Consider the following 18,378-nt stretch of genomic DNA (forward strand, 5'->3'; position numbering starts at 1 on the left):
AATTGCAGACAGAGGAAATAGAAGGGTCAGCTGCAATTATGCACCAGCAAAACATTTCTTAACAACTGACCAAATCCTGCTGCATGACTAATTTGTGAGCATTATCTCTGAGGCATATGGAAAGAAGTATGATTCAAACTCTAAAATAAGCACTTAGATATTGCAACCCATCCTTTTATCTTACTCACCTAAGTAGTACTACAGGTGACAAAAGCCAAAATGAATGAAGAAGGAATCAAGCCATGAGCAGAGCGTTGGTAATTTCCAGTTGCAGGAGTTTGCTTGTGCATACATACAAAGTAACACGTTTTAATAGGACAGTTTTCTCAAATCTGAGCAAAGAAAAACTCTTAACATTGACAGACATTCACCTCTGAAGACTGCAGTTTCAGGCACAGTCACAATTGAATTTATACATTTGTTACTTTAAAATAATTCAAATTATGGTGTTGCAACACAAAAGCCATCTGCAAAATGCTGTCAGATCAACTTGTTACAACATCCATTCATATATTTCTATATTAACAACTTATTTTATTCCCTTAGCTGAGATATTGAATTCATGAGGCATGTGAAGGATCAGAGAGAAGCAGGAAAATCTCCCCTGTAACCTTTTCTGCAGCTGTGTACCTAAGATCAGTTAGAATTTGAACAATCCAGAAAGCTGCAGTCATCAGCTCTCCAATTATATGTTAGGAACTGTCTTTCGATATGCATGAAACCTTTTACCAGAACAGGAAAACACCATCGGCAACACTTGCTGGTCAAAGATTTAAGGTCTTATGTACATCCAGTATATCCTCAGTGAACTGTCCCAGAACAGGCAGTGGAACCACGTGCAGAGCAACTGATTTGACCTCTCTGTTTTTAGAAGTACCATGATTATAATGCAGAGAACTCCCAACAAGTACTTTGTTTCTTTTCTCATCTCCTTCCAGGAGAGAGCACTGTCTTAGTGAAATGGAAGCAAGGCAAGTGGTGGAACTGGGTGTGGAGTTCTGCACAGCTCGAACATACTACAAAGACAATAACAGATTTCTTTATTGCATCCTATGCCTTTCAGTAGGAATATCCAGAACTCTAGTTCTAGCTGTATTACCTGTAATAAGGGACAGTACAGCTTTTTCTTTTGAGACGAATGTGCAGGAGGGAGTGTAAGCCTGAGCACAGTTCCCTTGCAGTGATCATTTAAGGAAAAGGTGAGGAAGATGAGACATTTTAGTAATAAAGAACTCTTCATCCAATTACAAGGTCAGTTTCCTCAGCCTTTTCATGAATCGTTGCCCATTTAAATAAGGTAGAAGCTGCAAGCACTTGGAGGCTAAGCAGTGTGCAAGTGACAGTTAACTGCAGCAACAGCAGAAATCAGAGTAGCATCCACAGACTGCAAAACGTGGTATACTGTTTTGGAAGGAGGTTATGCGTGGTTGCTGCAAAGTAGCAGATTTTACAGTAATTTTTTTTTCTTTCCCTTATTTTTTCCTCCTCCCCTCAAGCAACAGGAAAAAAATGTATTTTAATCTTGAAAAAATTAGCATAATATGAAACACTTTTAAAATTCACATGGTATTACAAAATTGCTTATTCCCACTCGTTTCAAAACAAGTCTTGCAGTTTCTTTAATCTGAGGACCCAAACCACCCTCAGAGCCTTTATCCAGGAGAGATTTTGCTCGTTTCTGTATTAGAAATGTAACAGTTACATTAGCTTTTTACATAGCCTTTCATTTCTAAACTATTATATACAGCCTGCAATATAGAAAATGAAGTTGCTGTAGATTCCTTACAGCTTCAATCAAGATTGGTCTGCACAAATAGATGCTATCTGAAACTTAGTTATTTGTAAGATTATTGTGTGTTGTTTTAACACTTTTTTTTAAACACATATTTTGCCCTGAAATTATTTTGATCTTATGTGAAAAAATCATGTCCTTTTTCCACACAGTTGCCATATAAATTCTTAATAACTCTAAATTATGTTGATATCCATTGGGAAAGGAAAAGGTCTGACCCAGAATGACATTTCTGCCATAAATGGTAGTGATTTATTGAGGTCTCTTGCACTAATGCAACCACCTTGCAGCTCAGCTTCTTACTGCCTCACAGATCAGACCAATTTTTCCCCTGCTCTGCACACAAGGCCCTTATCAGATTACTAGGGCTTATACACCCAGCAGGTAATTCTGGATTGTAAATTTTACATAGAAGACATCTGTTAGCATTACTTTAGCTTAGCAGCAGTCACCTGTTGGATTCATTTTATGCTGTAGAACCTATCTTGTCTGTTATTCCATTAAAGTGTTTGTTTTCAGTCTGTGCCACGAATAATCTTAATAAATCTTTCTGTATGCTTCTATTTCTCCTAGATATTGATGAATGCACTGAAGATATTTGTGCTCAACTTTGTGTAAACTCTCCAGGAAGTTATAGCTGCTATTGTGATGGCAAGAAAGGGTTCAAGCTCTCTAAGGACATGAAGAATTGCGAGGTAAAACTGCACTATGTAATACTCCATATGGAAAATCAAAGGTGGATATCTCTTGATGACAGGATGAGTTAGATTCAAGAAAATAGGAAGCTAGTTGAGAATGGATTCAAAATTGCTGAGAAAGTGCTGGGGACTTTGAGCTGTGGTTTGGCTCACAAAGCAGACCCAGTAGGGATTTGGATGCCACTCAGTTCATGCATGCTCATTTACAGGAATTCTGTCAAGAAAGACTGGCTTAGGCAAGCTTCTATTTCCTGCTGCTTCCAAAATAAGCTCCAGCTTTCTCCTATCAAACAAATAATTCCTGTTCAGCTTACTCAGAGCCAAAATACTCCAATTTGCCCATATGTTCCTAGGTTTTCCATAGACTGCACAAAAGTTTTCACTCGCTCTTTCAGAATTACTCTATTCTTTGCCTGTTTGGATTAAAAAAAAAAAACGGAGCTGGACTGTTTTCCGCAGTTTTCATCTGCAATAGCTTAAGAAAAAGCACTTAGTAAAACTTTCCAATAGAACAGCACCTCACAGCCAAAATAGGCTGTTAAAGCTCTGTTTATTAGTAGCAGAAAATTTAGAACTCCGGAGAATCCCAGTACAGGGATTTTCTTGTGAATGGTTCTCTGTATGCTCTGAAAGGTTCAGGCAGGCTGAGACTTGTTTTACGAGGTAAGCTCAGATAACTGCCAACAAAAGAAAGATCTCTAACACAGTATAATAAAACTGGGCTTAAACCCAGCCTGAACAAGGTCTGGTACAAGTGCTAGCATGTGTGTATTAGAACTTGTTTGTACTTTCTTTTTTTTTTCTTTTCTGTACTTTTAATATCTGAACCACACTGGTATTCATTACATTTCCTTTTCCTTCTTCCTGAAAGAAGAAAAGCATCTTCTAGCTTCATTACATATTTTTTTCAACATCGTTATTCAAAAGTGATTAACTATCTATCTAGAAGCTAGTTGTAGAAGCTAGTTACAGGCCTTTAAACTGGAAAAAGTAGTTTTATCATTTTAAAATATATGCAATCCAAAGACTAGTCATATTGGCAGACATAAAATGGAGTAGCCATAAAATTCAGGAGCACCTGTACGTTTAACAAAACTGCTTCATCATGAATACACAAGTCAGAGTTTGGGAATTGTATTTAACTGTTTACCAAACTAACAATAAGCATATTTTGAGAACAGAAGAGCCCTCCCCACACCTATTCTTCTCGGTTCTGTTCTGTAGGACTGCTATACTGCCATCATATAAAAATTAAACAAGAGGTCTTTTGAGGGATAATTTCAGATCAAAGATGTTCTTAGGCTCCAACTAGTCAAGGACACAGGTAATCTAAAGCATATTTTGCAAGTCTTCCTACCTTATGCAGAGCGTAAGTACCTGTATCTAAAGCAAATCTGAGTGCTTTACTTTCAAGACAAAACTGTAGATATTAATTATAACATCAGTTTCAGAAGACGAAATCAACAACATCTTAGAAGGGATGGTTGACATTTCTGGAACGAATATTTTACTAGTTTAAATTTGCACTTTATTCCTGTATACAAGGTCTGTTTAAATCTTCAGGTAGCTGAGTAACTGAAAGACTAAGAGCCATTGTGTCCCCATTCCCCTCCCCCCTACTGCAGCTGGCTGACTGTGATTATTCACATTTGACTTTGGATCAAGTATTATGATTAATTCCAGTTTCACATACTGTTTTAGGACTTTCAGTTGCCACAAATACTTAGAACTTCTCTTTCACACTTTTCCTGAATATACACTGCTTTAAGAGCTTCATATCCCCACTAACAGTTCTCAGAAATACTAATTCAATGCTATTCCAGCATGAGGAGTGTTGATTGCGTCAACATCCCTTTCCAGAGCTCAAGAAAGACAAGTACATTCAATGAACAGCCAGACAAAGATTTTGTATTGATCTGTTACTGAATCTACTTGTAAATTGCTTCTTTTTATTCTGGGTAAATGATTCTAGTAGTACTAAAAGCTGTACAGATATGAATAGCTGTACATCAGTAATGATAAAGAAAAGGTGATTTTTGTTAATTTTTAAATTAACAAAATTAATTAAAAAGACACTGCTCTGGCCCCATTCCCTTCTAAGACCTGATCAGGTTTAGATTCCACACAGCTTTAATAATGGAACCAGGCAGGACCCTAGCAGATGGGTGTCATAGGTCTCTGGTGACAGAAAAGGACGTGATAGAAGATTAGAATTCTTGATTCAAAAACTGAATATTTAAATAGTTACAATCCACCAGGACTGTGTTTCAACCTCAATTATCCTTCAACAACTTAAATAAACAGACAAACACTACTTCATTTGTACATAGATATTCAAGTTAAAATAAATTTAAAAAAACGAGGCAAGCCATCCATTGCTTAAGGAAACAACAACAAAAAAAGACTAACAGGCAACAACAGAAGTTGCATCATGGAATATCGCAATGCAACGTTAACAACTTTTTTCTTCTCTATTATTTTCAGTCTATTCCTCTGTGTATCCCACTGAACCTAGAAAAGAATAACGAACTGCTTTACCTGGCAGAACAGTTTACAGGGATTCCTGTCGTGAACTTGAAGTTTAAATTGCCAAATGTCACCAGGTAAGCATTTGCTATTGAAAAAAGTATGCCTGGAAATCATGGACATTTGTTTCCCTTAGTTTTCTGAGGCTGTAAAGTACATTCCATGCATAAATTATACCACCATCTCCCCATGGGTTAAGATACTTTTATATGGAGAATGAATTAACTCAGGTTCCTACATACACCATCACTTAAGGGAGTGCAGAGTCGTTTGAAAGCGGACAGGAAGAGTAATGTGTCTGGAGTTGGTTTACAGCATCTCTTATTGATTGTACTGTGTCCTTGAGACACCTCATCAGTGTAGACAGCAACTTTCTTATGTGGCAAAACTAAAAGGTCAGCAGATTTCTTCCAGACACCTCAGAAGCAGGTAGGAGCCACTAGCAGCTGTGTCCCAGCCAGGAAATAGCGCACAGCTGGGGCAGACATGCACCACTGGCACGTGGTGTGATCATATATACGAATAAACAAGTTGGAGTCTTCCAGCCATTACAGACCTGGTTATGGATGCTGTTGGTAGGGAAGAGGTATATGGACTGCGAGAAAGAGTTCAGAGAGATCCAGACTTGAGTAGGAAAAAAAGAAAGGTTTGAGGACAGTAAGTATAATAGGCAGTAGGTCCCATTGGTTTGTGGAGAGCAAAATTGGTGCATCTTTGTGATAGAACCTTACTCATGAAAGAAAGAGCAGGGGTTAGGAAAGGTGGGAGTCAGTGATGCAGATACAGGAAGACACTTAGAATTCTCAGCATGAAATTCAGATATGGTAGAAGAAAAAGTTAATGTATAGCTTCCATTCTGATCTATGGGTATGGCTTTAGGTTTGTTAGTGGTGCTACTTCCTTTCTGCTTTGGGTAGAAGCTGCCTCCTGCTACACACACACTGCTGAGAAACAAAAACAGGCCAAGGCTCCCCCCATCCTGTTCTTCCTTTCACACAGCGTTCCAAGGACACTGATAAAGTGCAGTACCTTGTCTACAGTGCCATCTGTGTGATTTCCTTTACAGCTGTCAGAACAATTGACAAAGGTAGTGACCTCTTTATTACTCTTGGACTTCTTCACAGTGGCAGCTGAAATTGCAGCATTCCTTGACATACTGACTGAACAATTTCAAGAGTAACAGCAGCAACAGCCATTGAGCTGGTGATCCCCAGAGCCTCAGAACCTTACAGAAAGACATAAATAGTGAGAACTTTTTCCTCTGCCATTTTTCCAAGTTGACCTAGCATTAATGCTCTCCTGAAAGACCTTTCGAAGATGATAAATGTTTGACACTATCTTAATAGTCTCTGTGTAAATACTGAATGATTTTCTGTATGTCTGTGTGAGAGACTGACATCTAGTGGACAAAGACCAAGACTGGGAGTTAATCAAGTTCTCAATTACAGCCCCCTTACTTGTTTCTTTTGTTGTCTTCAGCAAATCCTTACTTTTGCGTGCTTTGCTTTTTCCTTTCATGCTAAATCTGTTTTATCTAGCCCAGAAGTTCCAGGAGAGGAGAGCTGTTTCTCACTGTACTTATACTCTCTCTCTACTACTGTAGCCTGTACTGTAAATAAATCAATTATGTACATGTTCAACCAACTGTTGAGGTCCAGACAACAAATCCTCAAATTAGAGTGCTGTATCAAAGGCATCAGTAACTGTAACAAATTGCTAGGTCATAATTGTTGTAGGACAGCATTTGGCAGCCCCATTGTGCTAAAGCACGCCATAGATCATATATTTTTCCCCACATCACATCTCCATGCAATGCAGTAGGGTTATTATCTCTGTCCCCTTACTGAAGTGGATGTGATATCCTTCACAGGCAAAGCTCATAGCAGATTTGGGAACTGAACCAAGGCTCTTTCAAATCCCAGCTGCAGGCATAAATCTCAAAACTTCTTCCTGGATTGGTATGAACAACATTAGATTCTGCATTCGACTAATAGCATGCAAATATCACAACTGCTCAGAAACAGAGCTACCAAAAGGTTAATATCTATGAACTTTTTTTTTTTCCTAAAACCTTACTAATAGGTTTTCACAGGCTCTTCAGGACTTAGGTTTCCTGTCTTTATTAATAAGATCCCTTCTTCACAACTCAGATTTTCAGCAGAATTTGATTTCCGGACATATGACACAGAGGGAGTTATACTGTATGCAGAATCCCTTGACAACACAGCATGGATCTTACTTGCTCTTCGTGATGGAAAGATTGAAATTCAATTCAGGAATGAATTTGGAACAAAAGTCACCAGTGGAGGAAAAGCCATTAATGATGGCCTGTGGCATATAGTAAGCTGGGTTTACCTCTCTCCTCTCCTTCCTTTAATCCCCTATGGGAACATTCTGTACTGTATGCAGAAACTAAGCAACAATTCCAAGGGCTTAAAGTGATGCCCTCAAATTCCAGATTTAAATATCAATCAAGGAATGTATGAGGATGCCTTACATCTGGGAAATCATGGCATTTGTTCATCATTGATAATGAGAATTAGCACTACCTGGCAGCGTAAGAATTATTCTTTGTAGTCATGAAACGGGAAGCAGCAGATCATTAGCAAGTATGATTGCAGGGTGAGCTGAACAATAAGACACTTTGCCTAGGAAGCAAGATTTACTTTTGGTGGACCAGAAGCCCAGCTTGTTCTTCAAGCTTGCATACCTAAGGTGAAAGGCCTTGCTCAGTTATACCATCTATAAATGATACCGTATTATTAACACCAGTAAGTTTGTTTTTAAAGGAGGCCAAGAGAAGCTAGAATTCTGCATAGAACTGCTTCAGTTTAGTACAACTTGCATGAGATTAAAAATCTACTTCTATGCCTCACAATAGCAGGAACAGGCGTTAAATCTACTTTGTCCTTGTCCCATCTGGAGATTCAATCCTGTGCAGCAGGTTACAGCAACATGAATGGCCAGACATAGATGGGATGTAGAACAGTTGTAGAAATGAACTTCTTGCAAGCTCAATAGAGCATAAAGTAGACTGACTAATCAGCTGCATGTGTTTTCCTGAGGGTAGGGTGGGAATAAAAACACCCAGGTCATCCTCCTATGCGGTGTCCATGGAAATGGACAGTTGCTATGATGCAAATTTAAATGTGCTATAAGTACTGAATACATTAAAATATTTTACAAGTCAAATATTTAAGGGTACATAAGTAATATTTTCATACAGATATATAAAATTAGCATTTAAGAGTATCCTAATTGTTTGTGTATGTGTATACTTAAACATTTCTATTTAATTCTAGATATCAGTTGAAGAACTAGAGCACAGCATCAGTGTAAAAATAGCTAAAGAAGCAGTGATGAACATTAACAGCCCGGGAACGCTCTTCAAACAGTCACATGGTTTCTTGGAAACTAAGGTGTACATTGCAGGATTACCTCGCAAAGTGGGCGACACTCTAATTAAACAGGTAGCTAAAATGTAATGTTGATTAAGGCGTAGTATTTTTGTATTCTTTCTTTAGCAGTCACACAGGACATAGTAGCAGCTTAGAATCCATTTAGAAAATGAAAACGGCATTATTAACCACTGTTTTGAAAGTAAATATGCAGAAAGCTCTGTACACTATCCTCAGTTAGGTTTCAGCTACAAACCCACAGTTCTTAAGGACTAATCTTTCAGGATTCTGTTGCTTGTTTCTTAAGGTAGCTTTAAGATTCCCTAAATCACCACCACTTCTGCTGCAAGAGCATTTCAGAGCTATTCACGTGTCTGGTGCTAGCTTTCGCTACGCCCTGAATGGGTATGGAAATCACTGTGCAGGCAGCACAATAAGCTTTCATTTTTACTAGGTTTTTCAATAGCTGAGACGAGTCAAGGCCAATGATTCACTCAGTCTTCCATTCTCGGCAGCTCTGTCTTTTGATGAGGATGAGTACAACCAACTACCTGCTTCTCAGTCCAGGAACCCTCAAACTAACTGACGCTCTAAACAGAGAAGCAAAAAGTAACTGTACACTAGAGACTGTGCTTTTTAAAAAAATAAAAAGCTCAATTTTTGCTCAAAAGTGAAGCAGAGGGAAAAAGTATGAAGCAATACAACAACATCCCCTTACCTAATAGAGAGTAATTTGAGGAATTTCTTTATGTTTTCATACAAATAGAAGACAAAAACCTTGAACAAGGATCAGCGCTAATAATCATTGTCCTACAGGCATAGGAAAGCTGTAGTGATCTAAACGAAAGGACAGCATGAGCTTTAAAATTGAAGCAATTTATTTTGTACAGATCTTTAACTTCAAAATGGAAATAATGTTAAATCAGGAGTGCCTTTTGAAGGCTGGGGTTCTAAATGCATGACATTTGTTTTTTCCTAGCCTCAGTTCTGTAATGTGGTAACCTATAGCATTGATAGGGCTATTTTATTGGCTATAAGTTGATATGTAAAGTAACACCTCATTGCTAATATGTTTTAAAACAAATTTGACTTCAAACACCTAGTACTGTAATTCTTCTACAGATTAACCCTCGCCTAGATGGGTGCATTCGTGCCTGGAACCTAATGAATCAAGGACACTCAGGTGTAAAAGAAGTTATTCAAGAAAAACAAAGCAAACACTGTTTAGTAACAGTTGAGAGAGGATCCTTCTACCCCGGCACTGGAATGGCAAAGTTTCAAATAAACTATAGTAAGTATTTTTCTGTCTATTTCTATACCTTTTGCTGCAATGGTGATGGAGTTGTTGAATTGTCAAGAAAAGAAAAATCAAAAAAAACTAAGCTATATACCAATTCATCCAGCAGTGCTTAGCGTAACTTCTGAGAGAAATTTGCTTGCATGAGGATTTTTGATCCCATTGGTGTTGTCCATTTACTTTCTGAAGTGCTTTAGGTTAGGAAGAGTATTCTTCAATTGCAAAAAAAAAGATGGGGACTACTGAACATGTTCACTGTGAAAAGATCTAATTCTCCTCCTTGCTTATCAGTGAAGAAAGCTATAGTATTACTGACAGAAAAACAACATTGGGGATGGGGAAAAGGGTCACTGATAGTTTTATATATGTAGTTTTGTTTCTAAATGAACATCATATCTAGATGTTTTGGGTGTATATCTTGCTTCTTCCTGAACCCAGAACTTTCTGCCCTAATTTCAAGTTTTGCAGTCCAGGATCCCCCTCTGTACACTTGAGAGCCCAAAGCGAGGCATCTCTAGAGCATCAAATCTTGTTGTCATTACATACTTTAATATCCCAGATGCTATCCTACCCTTCTATCCCTGTCTGATCCTCAATCCTTTTCATCCCAGGATTTGCTATTCTTTCCAAGGCCTTTTCTTTAATTTCCCTAGTCCACTTCAAAAGATTTCTATGGCTTTTTATATCCTATGTTTCCAACAAACTCATATGAGAGGTTTCTATGCCACTGACGTTTACTCATCTTTCCTCCCATTCATTCACTAACACCATGCTGCCATGTCTCCTCCTGACCTATTTCTTTGGGGCTGCTGCTATGCTTTCATCACCCCTGCGTCTTTCTGTTCCCATCCCCATCCCATCCTCCACCCCAAATCTGAATATGACCTCAATTCATGTGCTGGGATTTCTGCTTCCTGAAAAAAACTACTAGAACTCAATTTAGATGAGAGTGGGGAAGGGAAGGGCAGATGCTGGAAGAAAAGATTTTAAAAGATGACAAACAGCACTTGAAACAGTAATTTTTGTATTAGCTTGACTATGAATGCATCATCTGAAGTTATATTTGCACCATCTGCATATTTGTTTTACCCATCTGCGTATTCCCGTTTTGACAGTAGAACTGCTTTGGAATGTAAAAATGTGTCAGAACTGCCAATCTTCTACTCAATGGCAGCAATTTATGAGTAAAGTAGTCTTTCCAGGTTTAATCTTAAACTGACCTTTCACGAATGTGGCACCTGTTCCACATTGGATCAGAGAAAGCAACAAAAAAAAAGCATTCAGTAAGAAAAGAAGATTAGAGAAGATGCAAGATTTAAGTGGTATTTTTTGTTGTGTTTTTAGAAAGAACTATAAGTCTAATCTTAAAGTTCCAAAATCTGTGGGTTTTTTTTTTTGTTTTTTTTTTTTCCTGGAGATGAGTACTATTTTTTCCACAATAGGAGCAGATGAAGTACTAATTTTTTAACACCATATTAATTTTTCATTAGCAGATAGATTTATTAATTTCAATCTTTTCTTTTAAAACAGATAATCTTGACAGTGCTGAAGATTGGCTAGTAAATGTGACTATGACTATTCGCCCATCCACAGACACTGGTGTTTTGTTTGCCCTGGTTTCTAATGAAACAGTGCCTCTTGCTTTGTCCATAGTGGACTCTAACTCTTCTGACTCACAGGTGATCTTACAATTATAGCAGCTCAGGGCTGGAGCATCATCTCATAAATCACACCTCTCATCTTTGTCTCACTTAACTCGCTACTCTGCTTTTGAAAAGAAGTCAAACTGAAAAGAAGTTACTTACACTTACATGCAGTGGAGCTGGAAGGCTGAATTAATATTTTGCATGGCACTTCGATCATATGGTGATGTGCAGAAAATATATTACTATTAATGATTGCTATGTCAGGGACCAACCACTGAGCACTCTTACATTAGGTAGTATCCATTATGTCTTTATTGTGTAGTTTATTAGGTAGTGTCCATTATGTCTTTAAGGCTCTCTAGCCTTTCCTTCCAAACGCACAAAGCAGAAAAGGGAGTATGACAGAAGTAGTCATGATATTATAGCAATGGCAACATTAGTTTCAATTTATAAACAGATGTTTTTGTCCTGAAGTTCTTATTTACATGTTTACATCAGTTGTAACAAGATAGATCATGATAGCACATCATAGCTAATCCACGCCTCTGCCTGAAATAAGAACACAGTGAAAACTGGGTTACCTTTGAAGTTGTAGCAGTACTCCCTTTAAAAGAAACAGGATTTCACCTCAGAACCATAGCCAAAAGACTTTTTTTTCCCCCCACAGAGAGTATTCTCGCTTATAAGTTTCAGAATATAAATGAATGGCTTTGTTTACAAAGGTGATGGTTATACAGCAACTATCAACTTCAATATCTTTTCCAACTTAAGGTAACAATTTTTAAAACACAGCTCTAACATTTCTTTTCTTTCTACTTTCAAGTATAAAATGCATCAAAATTAAGTATAATTTTGTGTTAAAGTTACACGCGGCATCTTTTTTGACTCCACATTCTTCTGTTTAGGAAATCATTGTGACCATTGGAAATATCACTGTTGCACGTCTGGAATCAAAGAAGTTATGTACACCCAGAAAAGTGTTGGTTGGACTTGTAGTAACCAAGCTGCAGCTTGAACTGTCTGTTGATTCACGTACAGACCAAAGCAATTCTGAGCAGCTGTCTATCCTGCATCAAGCGATGATGACAGATGTTGTTACCTACTTGGGTGGCCTGCCAGGTGAATTACATTTCTTTTTGTTCATTTATAGAAGCCTGATTACATTCAGCCTTACATGAGTTCGACAAAACCTACAACTGTATAAGAAACACCTTTTCCCCAAATGCTCCTTGTTTCATCCAGTCTACGCAGCTTTTGAGCGAGCCCACTTTTCAATAGGAATATCATTAAGCCTATTAAGAGGCATGAGTCTCTCTCAACAGGTTTGGATTTGCAATATATTTTGCTTTATTGAGCTGGGGACAAGTGACGATTGTGTTTTCTGAAATGCCACCAGCTGGCACAGTTTAGAAACTATCAAGTATGTAAGAAAACTGACATTTATGAGTAAATTAAGTGTCAGATTTGGAGAAGGAAAAGTCCGAAACATGGTTTTAAAAATTACACTCTGGGCAATAGATGAGAGACAACCTTCATGAGAGAGAAAATGTTATAACAGCAAATAGTATTTTGTTTAAAATAAGCTGCAAGCAAATACCCAGTCTTAAGACAAGTACAAACAGGAATTTTGTACAGGAAGCGTACACACACTTATCTGTAAAATAGTTTGACTTCAGTGTGAACCATGCAGAAAAACAGCATTGCCACAAAGATTTTTCAAAGCCTGAGATCCCCAAACTTGAAAATCAGTAGAGAAAATACACCATGGTTACAAGGTGAAGTTCCTACTAGCAGAGCTTTTTAAGTCAAAATTCCTAGGGAAACCCTTAAAATTTTCAGAAACAGTCTTGAACTGACATCCATTTTACTTTTAGGCTGCATTGTCATAGCACTGCCCCAGATAAAGTCAGTCTTCTTTAGTCTGCAGGAGAAGAGTACACAGGAGCAGAAAGATGAAAAACTATGTATCCCTTGGAGATGGTCTCTTTAGGCATTTCTTCCGAGGTAGCATCCACTGGGGAAGCTGGAATTGTGATTCCACCCTCTAGAGTTGCTTGTCAGAATAAAAGCAAGATGTTTAGGGTGGCACAGTAGGTACCACAGCTTCAGTCTGAAGTGGTACTTGCCTCTGCATCCAGGCACGTATGTTGGGATTGACTTCTCTACAAGTCTTTAAATAGTGATAGTCAAGAATATAAAGATTCAGTCCCTAAATATGCCAATTTCTCCTATGATTTTGTTTTTGACTGGATGCGCAATGTCTTGTAAACCAACTAACCAGGTAAGTTCAATTCAAATTGAATAAGTAGAATGAGAATATGCTAATGGTACAGTACTGTCAGATACAGGTAAGTATCAATTTTTGTAATGCCTGCTCACTTTTAAAAGAGAGTTGAAGGCTATGTTTACTTAGTAGAGGTGAGTCAGTAGGTTAATTGAGCCATAGTAACTTGACTATGACTCTGGTCATTTCTTAGCCCTCATTACCATTGTGATATTTGTCATTCTTCCTAGTACCTTGCTAACACCGACGCCTTAAGAGTTAAGACATTGCAAATTCATAAAACAGATCTCTATATAAATCCAGTATCTACTTAGAAGTAAAAAAAAAAAAAATAATAATAATCCCCACAACAACAACACACTCCACAAAACAAACACACACACACCTTATCCACAGGAGCCTCTTCTGCAACAATCTCAGTTGCCAAAGAGAAAAAAAGTAACATAGGAAAGCGACTTTAAGACTACATCAACTCATTTATTTGTTATAACATCTCTGAAAAGTCTCTGGGATTATTGAGCAGTATAAAAATGTAGGTAAGGATTCCCACACTGAGCTAAGTGCACAGAACTGTATGGTTAAGAGGCACCTAACAAAAATATGTGTTTTTCATGAAAAACAGAACTGTCTGTTTTTGACACACATTTCTTCAAACTTGTAACAATGCTGGAAGTATTCCTTTTTGCTAATTAATTCAACACAGCGCAGGCTAAATGAGTGTTGCACAGTTCTGTGACAGCAACACGTTATCCCTGAAGCCAAAAGAGCAGAAGGACACAGTTCTAGAGGACAGTTTGTGCAGTACCTCAGCTTGCAACAACAGCAAAAAACACAAGGAAGCAGTATTTCATGTTCCCCAGACCATCATGGCAATCTTTAGGAGAGACAGAATGATTAACACCTGACAAAAAGATGATGCACTTGGTATCAGCTTCTAGGTATCCTCATTCTGGTTGCTGAAGGTACTCGGATCCCCTTCAGTCTACTTTGTAATATGGTTGTGCCCTAAGGCCTCGCAGCAAAGCCTGCTTGGTTCTGTGCTTAACATATTGTGTGCTAGAAGCACATCAATGATATGATGTTACCATGACCTAAAGAATAGCTAAATGAGCAACAGATAAAGGGGGTCTCTCACAGACATTTCACTTGGAAGAAGCAGTAAGGAAGCAATAAAATGTATGCAGTTCCCAGGGGTGCCCTTTTTGAGAACTTACAGATTTGAATCCAGAGTAGCTTTCTGGCAGAAGTAACACGGTTCTTTCGGTGACCTCTAAACCCATAAACATCTGTTTGTAAGTCAGGAGAAGAACAGTGCACTCCAGGAAACACAGTATTAGTTCACTATAGTTAAAGCAGGAAATGCTGCTGAGAAACACTTATGTATAGTTTTTTGGTTTCTGGATGGGAGAATACTTACAATGCATATTTCAAATGTTATTGACCTTTCTCAACTTTGCTGACTTTATCTCAAAGAATCTTAACAGAAGGGAGAAGAACTTAGTTAAAAGTTTCCTGCCAAATTGCTGTTTTTTCCCATGGACGACTAATGCAGGGGGAATAGAGTGTTCCCCATGATTTTGCTAATCTGAAAAATATATAAGATGTTGCATGCCTTGGCCTAATAAACTGAATGTGTTTCTGTGCAGATGTTCCTCTGGGTGCAACGTTAGTAACTGCTTTTTATAACGGCTGCATGGAGGTGAAGGTCAACAGCAGACAGCTGGATCTGGATGAAGCTGATTTTAAACACAATTCCATTAGATCTCACTCATGCCCACTGATTATGGAGTAGCCATTCAATTCTTAATTTAACTTTTTTTCCTTTCAGATATAATTTGCATAATTAGTCTCATGCCATAATGAAGCCTGTACTATTTTGTTCAAGATGTGCCAGGAAAATAATCAACGGCGTGTTTTTCATCCCTTTTATATAGAATGTGGGTGAAAAAGTCTCCTCTCTTTTCAGCTGAAAAGAGACATAATCAAGATCAAAATTCCACAAAGTGTTCTTTTATCCATATCAGTGATAAATCTTAAAGCCAGAATTATCTTCCACGCTCAGAATATGCCCTTGATATATTTAGTTTGGAGAGAGAAGTTTTACATCTTATTTTCGTATGTCAGCACAGAGTTACAAGTTGCAAATTTTGGCAGACTATCTGAATCTAAACAAAGCCATTCTCTTTAAACTTTTCCAAACGTAATATACAAATATACAAAGAGAAATCTCTACAGGTTTTGTAGTACGTGCTTTCAGTAAAGGGGAAGGTGCCCTGGAATCCAGAGCCCAAGCTCTCTGTGGACATGTTTACATATTGTACCAATGCTGATAAAGCAACTTCCAAACTAAAATATTTTTAAGTAGTTCAACTTTTGAAAATAGCTCTTGTTATATTGTACCAACTTTAATTCTTCTGTCATAGAAACCCAGCTTTAGACCGTTAACAGAGTTCTGGATCAGATCAGGTAATTTACTTCCAAAGTGGATTAAAATATAGCCAAGGCAATTTTAGGAAACAGAAAATTGCATGAGGGAAGGAGCTCTGGTCTTCATCACAGCAGATCAAACTGGAATTTGCTAAATAAAGCTGAGAACTTGCAGCAAACTTTTATTCCATTTATGACAAATTTGGCACTCCCCAATAGGAGCACCCTCTAATGTTCAATTGTATTCCCTTTACTTAGGTTAACCTCATATTCACAGAGCCCCCAGCAGAGATTTATTTGCAAACCCTGTTGCAGTTATTTCTGACTTACTTGAAAGCCTAAGTTTTGCTAGTAACATCAGCACGTAAAGCCATATTCTGCTCAGCCAAGTTTAAAAGCACAGGTGATTAGAAGAGTATTTTTCTCCTCTGGTGTTCATTTCAAGCATTTCTAGTATTTCTTTATCATTCTTAGAGCATTCTTTCCACTTCCAACCTCATTTTCACACAACCAGGAGCCTCCCTGTGCAGCTCACCTAGTGCTTTTGATAACCCCCAAACAAATAAATAGCAAGAGAATTGCTGTAAGCAATGAATATATACCCCCATCCATCAACCAGCGAGACACTATCTGTCAGAATTTTCAACCTGAGGTTTGCTTTCTTTGCTCGAGACAATCAAGTGGAAATGTATGTACAGAGGGATGGATTGTGACAATAGTCATTTTGAGGATTGCCTTTCTCCAGAGATACTCCTAGTGACATTAGCGAGGTTTCTTTCATGGTTGAGTACTAACATTAGTACATCAATACCGCAGAATCTGAGGCCATCTTTCAATGTTATTGCTGTGAGGTTATTGCTAACTTCACTTCCCACTTGTGCCCTTTAATATAACACAGAGTTTGCTCTGACTTTCACATCAGCCAGCATCAGAATGGTCTCCAAGTCTGTCCAGCGTGGGTTTGTATTTAGCTGCTTATCAGCAGGAGTTCCACACAGCTGACACCCAGGGGCTAATTGCCAACAAACTACTTCAGTTTCCTAGGATGGCATGAAAAAAACAACAACAACAACAACAAAAAAAACACCCACATTCATTTACCCAGACTCCATGGAGGGGAAATGACCACAGGAAAGCATCCCTCCTTGTTCTCTTCCCATCCCCACAAACACGTGTCATTTGAGCCTAAGGCAAAGAGTAACTCTACTGAAATAAGCAGGTTTTGTTCAAGGTGAAGCCAAATTGGGAATTTTGACATAAAATACACCTTTAACTACTTCATCTATGGTATCTCAGCAGCACCCACTGAATTTTGCAAAGCCCTCAGTCAGCTTCTTTGCCTTGTACAAGTACACACAAAAGTAGTTTGAGGGGAAACAGAGTAAGGTGTCAGCAATACTATGAACACTTATATCAATCTGTGTGAACAGAAGAAAAACAAACAAAAAACACATCCTTTTCAAAGGGGATAATTGGTATAGACTTGGAATTAAAGAAATCAAAAATCACTTAAGTTTCCCACACAGACACCATTTCTTTTTATTTTCATGCAGGAATATTTTAGGATACTGTAGTTGTAATGAAACCTCTGCACTGTATTTTTTTTTTTTTAATGTAAAAGTGCCTCCCTATTGTAAGAATTAAATAAAGCAGCATTTGCAATTTTCTTCTCATTTTAAGTTGTATTTGTTTATCTTCGTTCATTTTCACTGTGCAGGGCTGGTTCTAGTGGTCAAATGGCTACTTAAGAGATTGTGATAATCTTCAGTATCAAAGAAAAGTGCTCCAATTAATGTGCTATCCAAATAGGAATCCATGTTCTCTAGAAAAATGTTTGAATTTACTAATTTTTTAATATCACCTGAAGAAATTTAGCTCAGCTTAAAAGCACACATGGGGGAAAAAAAAATTAAGTTATTAATTCCTATCTTTTCTCCTTTATCAAATGTGTTTAATTTCATTTTTAGGCATAATCATTTCAGGAAGGGCTGTTCAGCGTTCATACAGCGGGAACAGCTGGTACCTGCTCTGGGCTTCTTCAGCTCCTGTGCACCAAGTGTTACAACAAATCTACATGTCCTGATTTCCCTGAAAATGAAATGTAGCCATAAAATTGGTTCTTATTTATACTGAAGCAGATTTCTGCATATATGCCTGATCTAAGGGTAGCTTACGTGCTTTAATACCTGCATGTCTCCTGGTGAAGATAACTAGCTAGACTGGGTGAGAACACCTTCACTACTGTTGTTTAAAATTAGCTCTAGGGTTGTCATCTTCAAAGAAAGAGAGGCCAAGCTTTCTCAGACATTC

At 37.9% G+C, this 18,378-nt stretch overlaps 1 protein-coding gene across 1 annotated transcript in view; it reads left to right on the plus strand.

Annotated features, from left to right (window-relative positions):
* Positions 1-17,741, plus strand: part of PROS1 (protein S) — a 37,306-nt gene extending 19,565 nt beyond the window's left edge. Inside the window, exons 8-15 of the mRNA XM_083824122.1 lie at positions 2,366-2,487; positions 4,975-5,093; positions 7,167-7,356; positions 8,319-8,486; positions 9,537-9,705; positions 11,242-11,390; positions 12,263-12,476; positions 15,288-17,741. Of these exons, the coding sequence (XP_083680248.1) occupies positions 2,366-2,487; positions 4,975-5,093; positions 7,167-7,356; positions 8,319-8,486; positions 9,537-9,705; positions 11,242-11,390; positions 12,263-12,476; positions 15,288-15,433 (1,277 nt within the window). The 3' untranslated portion in view covers positions 15,434-17,741. The remainder of the gene's footprint in view (positions 1-2,365; positions 2,488-4,974; positions 5,094-7,166; positions 7,357-8,318; positions 8,487-9,536; positions 9,706-11,241; positions 11,391-12,262; positions 12,477-15,287) is intronic.
* Positions 17,742-18,378: the final 637 nt, after the last annotated feature.

Source organism: Anser anser, assembly GCF_964211835.1.
Source record: "Anser anser genome assembly, chromosome: 1".
Classification (NCBI taxonomy): Eukaryota; Metazoa; Chordata; class Aves; order Anseriformes; family Anatidae; genus Anser; species Anser anser.